This window comes from Drosophila sulfurigaster, chromosome 2L (genome assembly GCF_023558435.1).
Source record: "Drosophila sulfurigaster albostrigata strain 15112-1811.04 chromosome 2L, ASM2355843v2, whole genome shotgun sequence".
NCBI classification, from domain to species: Eukaryota; Metazoa; Arthropoda; class Insecta; order Diptera; family Drosophilidae; genus Drosophila; species Drosophila sulfurigaster.
The window spans coordinates 1,061,358-1,070,000 of record NC_084881.1 but is presented as its reverse complement, the minus strand read 5'-3'; the positions used below and the strand labels follow the sequence as shown (position 1 = coordinate 1,070,000).

The 8,643-nt window shown below is 35.2% G+C and overlaps 1 protein-coding gene and 1 long non-coding RNA gene across 5 annotated transcripts in view; one reads left to right on the top strand and one right to left on the bottom strand.

Annotated features, from left to right (window-relative positions):
• Positions 1–8,418, bottom strand: part of LOC133849803 (alpha-2A adrenergic receptor) — a 12,055-nt gene extending 3,637 nt beyond the window's left edge. The window contains exons 1-4 of one of the 2 annotated variants that reach the window (XM_062285891.1): positions 7,890–8,418; positions 2,731–3,357; positions 809–1,473; positions 498–751 (exon numbers count right to left, since the gene is read on the bottom strand). In XM_062285891.1, coding sequence (XP_062141875.1) covers positions 498–751; positions 809–1,473; positions 2,731–3,258 — 1,447 coding nt within the window. In that variant the 5' untranslated portion in view covers positions 3,259–3,357; positions 7,890–8,418. Of the gene's footprint in view, positions 1–497; positions 752–808; positions 1,474–2,730; positions 3,358–7,004; positions 7,219–7,889 lie in introns of those variants that run through there. The other variant, XM_062285894.1, reaches the window with a different exon arrangement.
• On the top strand, positions 2,811–5,433 carry LOC133849816 (uncharacterized). 3 transcript variants are annotated; one of them, XR_009895463.1, is made up of 3 exons: positions 2,811–2,902; positions 2,957–3,216; positions 4,907–5,430. It is a non-coding gene; the product is annotated as an uncharacterized LOC133849816 (long non-coding RNA). The 3 variants fall into 3 exon arrangements; XR_009895467.1 differs by having other exon boundaries at positions 2,813–2,902; positions 2,971–3,216; XR_009895471.1 differs by having other exon boundaries at positions 2,814–2,902; positions 3,084–3,216; positions 4,907–5,433.
• Positions 8,419–8,643: the final 225 nt, after the last annotated feature.

Sequence of the window (8,643 nt, the reverse complement as noted above, 5' to 3'; positions counted from 1 at the left end):
CGACTAGACCATTAAAACTTTGCTACTTATTCGAGTTTTTCATCACTTTATGGGAGCGGAAGTGAGCGTGGCAAAAATTTGAAACAAACTTGATCTGCCTGCAAACATAACAAATGCTGTCGAAAAAAAATAATAGATCTATCTCTTATAGTTTCTAACTTATAGATGTTTGTACGGATCGTCTCGGCTGTTGACGCTGACCTGTGACCGCTCACCCTGTGGTAGGGTCGGAGATGCCTTCTTATGGCTGTTACATACATTTCCTGCCGGCATAAAGTTATAATACCCTTCTACCCTGTGAGTACAGTACAAATGAACAAAATTGTATTTTCGAATAGGTAGTCATGGTATACGACTTCTACTGTAGCAATAAACTGGCTAATATACCATTCAAGACGCTCAAAACTTTTTTAATAGAGAGTAAGAAAGATAGATCAAGAAGGTTACCTATAATCGTTAATCGTTATTTAGTAAACAGTTGAAACAATGTAACTTACCCAGTAAAAGACTAAAGTATATGGAAGCCTTGCTGCAGTATTGCTTATAGCCAAAATTCTTATAGAATATACAGAAGACATGAGGCGCCCAGCATACAATGAAGATGAAGGCGGAAGCAACTAGCATATTTGCCAAATCTCGACGGGAACGTAGGGTCGACGTTTGTGGTAGAGGTATACCAGGTGTGACGGGTCCGCGTCCTGAACGATGAATACGCTGCCGTTGTGAATGGGCACGAATCTCCCTCATAGCTCTGCATGTTGTTAAGTATAATTATAGTCATAAATATGAAATTATCTAATTATTTTACCTTGGTGATATAGGGTTGTTGGAGCGATAGGACCCGGGCTCCAAGGCCGCGCTAGATCCTGGCAAGCATGGTTTTAAGTTATGCAATTGAATATCTCCAGGACTGACGGTAATTTGACCTTCAACATTGCCGTTTGAGGTATCATCTACAGTTGTGACTCCGCCGCATGCTGCGTGTTGAGCATTGGCACATCCTGTAACAATAACCATGTGCGTTTGACGACGCAGTATCGGCATCGGTAACGGCAGTTCACCATGCGCCGCACGAGCTGTCAATGATAATGCACAGAGCTTTCGACGAACTCCATAGTGGTTAAGCAACACGCCGAGACCGGGTAAAATAAACACCACTATCGTATGAAATATGATAAATGACACGAACATATTGTTAGCACCTAATTCAGACGTGCAGCTGATGCTAACGGGATTTGGCGTTGTACTGGTGCTTGCACCAGAGCCCTTAATAATCACTGACTTTGCAATTATTTTATACGCAAATAAAAATGGCATGCTTATGACTGCTGAAGTAATCCATGAAAGCATTGCCAATGACACGTGCAGATAGCGACGCTGTCTTAATTGCGCCAGCCTCGGATGCTTAACGGTTGCATAACGATCCAGAGAGAGCATGAAGAATGAAATAGTACTTGCGGCTACTGGCATAACCTGCGGATATAAAATATATGTATGGATAATTGTATAATGACGACGAAGACATTCAAAAGTATTCATTATAATTATCATGTTAGTTTTGTACAATTTTTTATTTTAAAATAATAGTGAACAAGTAAGAAAGCTATCGCCGAGTATGCTCGACTGTGAGATACCCCCAACACATTTTCAATAAAATCAATTCGTAAAATATATTACAATCACGGTTGCCATCCAAAAATATTTGTTGTACCAAAATTTTGAAAAAATGTACCAATTTTACCAAAAATGTACCACAAATTTTTTCACGAAAGATTTTTTTGTATTTCACAAATTGTGATTCACAGTATATAACTGTTTACGTAGTGATAGACCTTAGATTGGCGCATACATATTTTCTCAATTGACAAATCGACTGTATGAGACATTTTCCAGTGTTAGTTCAATTTCTAACTGATACAAAATTTGTGTCTGGTGGAACAGAGCCGTTTGTTAAAATAATATGTGTGAACATAAAATTTTATGAAAAATTTAAATTCTAGACCAGGCATATTGAAAATGTACCAAAATGAAAAAAAGTGATCCAATGTACCAACGCATAAAAAATGTATCAGTTTTGGTACATTTGTGCAATATCGTTATTGTACTACATATATTCAAGATATATTATAGAGTACAAAATATACTAGATTGTCAGCCAAAGCAACTAATTCCCGATTGAAGTTAAAAAATATTTCTTCAATAACATCTAAAATATTTATCTGATTGCAACCAAATTTTCAGAAATTTTAAGTACTGTACTTACTATTGTACGTAATAAAAATCACGATTCTAGCCTCGATTTTTTCCATTTGCGGAAGCGGATATAGGCAGGTAAAAAAAATTTTAAACAAACTTGATCTCCATCTCTTTTAGTCTTTGAGATCTATGTAGGTGTTCATACGGACGGACAGACAGACGGGCCGCAGACGGCTGTTAACACTACCCAATGGGTAGTACCCATAGAGTAGAAAGCCTCCAGCAATTGTATGTAATACAACATCGAATTGCAAGCGTAATTTATATGCTAGGATCAAAATTTTTGGTATATACATATGCAGATATGTATGTACAATCATAAGTTATCCAATCATAAGTTATCTTTATGATTTGACTGTGATAAGATAAAAATTATAGAAGTTATTTAGGAAATCATTTTATATACTCTATAATATATTTTAAATGAAATAGTATTATTCTATATTCCAACTATTTTTGCACCAAATAATTTACCTGAACATAGTGTATAAGCTTGCAAAGTAAGAGAGGTAGAGATCTAGTTCCGCGATTCATGGCTAAATTCAGGAGTGTGACAGGTGCTGATATGCCTGTAACTAGTAAATCCGCAATGCATACACCCAACAACAGTGGATTTCTCAATCTTACAGATGAGGCCGAGCACAGTGTGAGTACCAACGTAGAATTTCCTACAACCCCACCGAATACAACCAAACCATAGCTAATGGCTAACAGTAAGATTGTTATCGATGGAATAGCATGTTCAGTGTCTCCACTCGCCTCTGGGCCATAAGAATTTGTTATCGTGAAATTTCCGTAATTATCGTAGTCGAAATCATGACCTCCAGGTTCAAGACTTCCACCTCCATCATAAGAATTGTCGTCAAGAAGTGTGTAATGCAAAACTTGGGTTTTGATATTGCCTTGGCTTACGATATTAATATTGCTATCGACTGTGGCTTCTAGTTGTTGGTGTCGACGGTATGTATTTTCCCACCATTGTTGCAGGTTGTTGTCATTCATTCTTCAACAACTGATGTGTATTACTAATTCTTGGCGTTGCCGATCGTTGTAGCGCTTGTCCAGCTGCCTCATTGCTTACTCAGTTTATAGGCTCTTTAGCTGTTTTGAACAAAAAAAAAAAAATTAAATATTATATTTTGTTTGCCTTACAATAATAATAACTAACAAATACAATTAAGTTTTTAACAGAATTTCATTATCAATTTCAGAGATATATATATTATTCTTAAAATATACCAAATTAATATATAAAAACTACCGAAATATACCGAAAGTCATATTTAGTATATCTATATACTCTCACGTTCAATACATAGCATGGAGTTTAAAATATACCAGATAGTCAACCAAAACAATTAAATCCCGAATACAGCAGCCTTTTTTTGGGTATAAAATAATTTCTTAAAAACATACATATAGTACAATTTTTATCCGATAGCAACCAGATTTTAAGGAATAATAAATACTGTAGCCTTAAAACTACGCTTGCAAAAACCAACTTATTTAACGTGCAAAAATAAACAAGTGTTGTCCAAAGCAAATTATTTGTAAATAGCTATAGCTACATATGTGTATGTATCAGAGAACTGCAAAAATCACTATTTTCTTGATTTTAATCATACGCGAACTTTTCCAATCAACTCAACTCACTGAACAAAACACAGCGATGAGTAAAATCAACTCATTTTGCTGTACACATCATTCCGATCATCTTGAGTTTTCGGCTCAAAATTTCTCATTCAACTCAACTCACTGAATAAAAAACAGTGATGAGTGAAAATCAACTTATTTTGCCGTACGCATCATTCCGATCAAAAAAATGAGTATGTGTTGACGAAAGCATCATTCGGATCAATTCGAGTTGATCGTTTATGAGTAAACGATTAGCGACAAGACGACACGAAGTGAGCATAACGAATGCATGTACAATAACAATTTCTATGCGAGCTTCTTGAAGCTTGTTGTTGTTGCTTTTTGTCTTCGCACATTTCATCTGTGCAGAAAAAGTACCGTTTGCTGCGCGCATGAGTAAAATCATACGAGTTGATTTTTGTGAGTTGATTGCTATTCTTGTTCATAAAATTGATTGTTGAACCGAATGAGTAGCGCCCGAAATCATTATGCTGAACACGAGCCGAATAATTTGGAGTGAAACAAAATTCGCACCTGATTGATTTAAAATCTACAACGAAAATGTGAGCGCATGCAAGTTTGATCGGCTGATCCGAACAGTGTGATTATTCGGCTGTTGAGCGCGTATGAATTTTTCATTCACCCGAAGCCGTTCTCTGGTATGTATATACACTAACCAGAAAAAGTCTACGGACACAGTTAACGTGCAACTTTAATGTTAAATAAAGTTGTATTAAAGATATTGCCTCTTTCAAATTAACGATATATACGATACTTTTCGTCTGTTACAGATAAGTCTAATACTCTGTTTATACCCTATTTCGACCAGGTGCATATGCTTCAATGATGCGATTCTATGATGTAAGCAGTTACCCTAAAGTGTCATCACACGAACAGCTTTTTAGTAAACAAGTACACAAACTCTGGCGACACTGAGGGCATTCAAAAATTAAAAGTTTATACAAATTTTATTTCTTATTATATATATTAATTGACTGGTTTTTCTTGTTTTAAGCTATGTTTCCAGATGAGTGAAATCGACTTTTTTCCGCCCAACTCCATATAAAAAATGGATTTGCTTAATTTTTGGGGCGTAATTTCGTTCCGTAGTTTCCAGCACAAAAAATCGATACTCCTATACTTGAATGTATGTGGATATCAAATCAGCAGTTTCACATGTGAAAAAATAGACAACCTAATATTCCCATTCATATCCGCAAAGTGAAGAGAACTATAAAGATGGATAATTAAAAAAAATAAATAAAAAGAAAGCGTCTGAGACATTTTCTCATGAATCGAAACACATTAACATTAATTAATAATTTGGAGTCACAAGACTATATATGAAATTTTAAATCAAAAATATATTGCAACGAAGTTGAAATAATATGCGCTTGGGATATTGTCACCATAAAAATAGGCAATGAATATGATTTCATCTGTTTTTTTTTTAATAATTGCATTTATTTAATAGGCAAATGTTTAACTGCTGTGGCCATAGATTTATGTTTTTTGCCATTTCCGTGCCAAATTTAGGTTGCTAAAAACGGCATTCAAGAATTTGTGAAACTTGCGAAATATATTGCATTTTCGCAAAATTTTCTTCATTTGGGAACTGCGCTTTACATTATAATAAGTAGCCCAAAGCCTATTTTCGAAGGAGCGGGATGGCTGAACGGTGTCAAAATCCTAATATGCAACATTGCCCTGGCTGAAAATAACCGCCTCAAACAAAGTTGAAGGTCAATGAACCTGGCAAGCAGAACGTAATCAAGGGGGGTGATGGCAGATCTCGGTCTAGATAACCTGACCAACTCAATCGATAACGATATCAACTAAAGGTACCCATGAGGCGAATGGAGAGTCCTTGACAGACTTTCATTCTCTGACCATAAGCTGTTGTCCAATCAGTCTTCCAGTCCGAGTCAGCTCAAGTCGCATAAAAGAGTGTAGCGTTGAAACTCTTAAAAGAATAATGACACCCATTTCCCGATAATGACCCCTCTCGCTGATCTAATAACCAACAATATAATAAATAAAGCAATTATCTGCAACCCATCAAATCTGCGGTAAATCGCTTGATACCGTATCCCTATTCTCTAGAAGAGTTCTAAGATCATTTTCGTGATGAAGGCGTCCCAATGCAATCGTGTGAGACCCAATGACTTCCGAGCAATCAGCCTGAAGGACTTCTTGCTAAAACATTTAGAGAAACTACTTGACCTGACCTGACCTGACTTGATCATCAGAAGCAAGGCTGTGCATCTGATGGGCCCCAACCAGCATGTGTTCTCTAAGGGCAAGTCGATCAAGGCTGCTCTCCATGCTCTTCTAGCCTCCATCAAAAATGCAGACCACTAAAAAGCCTTTCTTGACATTACCATTATGAAGGGTCTAACTTCAGTCAACACGGCACCAGTGATCCATCGATGAGAACCGTCTAGTGATACTCACCAGAGTGGGGTAATCTCGCCGGTCCTTTGGAATTTGGTTGCAAATAGCCTGCTACTGAATCTTAATAGACGGGTTTCGAAGTTAATTATTATAACTGGAATAACATTTTCTGAATAGTTTTGATAAACACGATTTTAAAGTAATACGTCTATATTATGAGGCAGCTGGGCGATAGCTGATAGGTTTTGATTTCATTATGATAATTGATATTTTTATTTGACTGGGAAATATAAAAGTGTAATGAAAATATGTAGCAGGATAGCATGATATATAAACCTATTATGACATAGAGATAACTATTTGCGTATTTATTCTCTTCGCTAAGACGAATATGCATATGTTAAGATAAGTTAACGTAAACTTAAATCTTATTTCGTACTGCATGATTTTAACTACATCAAATCAAATACGACAAATGTTTAACGAAACTCCTAAGGTTTGGAATCATCGCCAGGATAACTTTGATATCATCATTGGATATAGCGCTGGCATTAATAAAAATGTTGACTGTTACGGCGTGAGTCACCCTCATCTGCTGATACAGGGAATGATTAAACGACTGCCAATGTGCGCAAGAGTGTTTGCGTAAGTGTATGCATGTATGCTTTTGTATACAAAAGCTTAGTATAAAGCGAGCTTTGATAGTATGTGTGGCTTACTTCGATGCCGGTGTTGTTCTTTGCTCTTGTGTTATTTTGTGTGATTGGGGCAGCAGTCGTCATTAGTGTGTATCAAGTTTCATGGTGGTAGTATTTTAGCCGTCGTGGATTTTTTATGTTTGGTATGCAAGTGTTGTTAACGTCGACACTTTTGCTTTTTGCTGTTTTTTGTGGCTGTTGTTGCTAGATGATTTGACGTAGAATTAATCTGTTTAAAATGTGTGAATTTTAATATAGTACGTTAAAGTCAATATAATCTCAAAATATAATTTATATACATACATATGTATATGTATGAACACGTAAAGCTGGCATTATTTTGTAAGAATAGCCTGTTGGATGGTCCTTGCTGATGAGGCAAATTTTATTTAGTTAATAAAATGTAATGGTAAATCTATTAAAAATTCACAATATTTACAAATATGTATATGTATACAGACATGTACTTTACCACATCATTTGAAAGTTATTATGGAATTTTTATATAACATACTCGAATTTTCTTACATGTATTGTATATGAATTTGAATACCAGCAAGTAGCCAAGAGTCTTAAATCTACCCCGCATTGTATAATATTCATCAAACGCAAATAAAGAAGTTTCTATAGTATACAGCTGTGGGTACATAAATATGTAGCAGTCAGTGCAGCTATTGTCCGTATATTCTATAATACTAAATCCAACAACATAAATATATACATATAGTGTTTTGTTTAAAAAGTTTACTGTGCTAACGCACGCACTCATATTGAGCCTCTAAAAAACCTCATAACAGGTAGTATCTAAAGATGGATCAACAGCACAATGTTTTTACGGAGCACGCTCTGCACATACTACATACACATATTACGACTCAGTGTGTATGTGTATACGTAATAACTTACACATTAACTGATGCGCACTTCATTTGAAGTAAAGTACATCTTAGAAATTGGTGTAACAGTTGATTTTTTGTTATTTTTACATTATTGAAGGCACTGCAATTTTCAAACACATCTATTTTGCTCCTATCTCGCGGATGCGTATTTGTTGTTCTGATTTTATTTTTGTTATAGTTTATCAAATATGTACATTGGCAAACATTTAAATAATTTTATTTGTCTTGAAACATTTATTTTGTTGTTGAAACATTATTTTATGCAATGTCGTAGTCATGTAGGTGTATAAAATGTATTTATATTTCTGTATTTATATTTCTGTTAAAACTAAAATAAAACTGAATGTGCGGTGTGCAAAAAAAGCTTCTTGACGACGCACATTTCACGAAAAGACTACAGCAGAAGACTGTCCTGTGTGACTGTCAAATTTATGCTGATTGAGAAGCCTGAGGCGAGTCCGGAGTTAAAAGTCACGAGAGACCCATAGCGAGAGAGCGCCAAGGAATCGGAAATAACAGAGCTTTTACGAGGAAATGCAAAGCTTTTTTAAGGCGACCAACCGATAAACTTTCGCTATCATTCGTTACGACTTAAATATCTGAAATCTAAAAATATGAAGTAAATAAAACAAAAAAAATACTTTTGTATGTCAAGCGCCAAAATTTGAAATAATTTTTAATACATTTAAAAAATTACATTTCATATAATTTATTTTTATTTTATGTTATACCATTATACATGTAAAACATCATTAATCTGA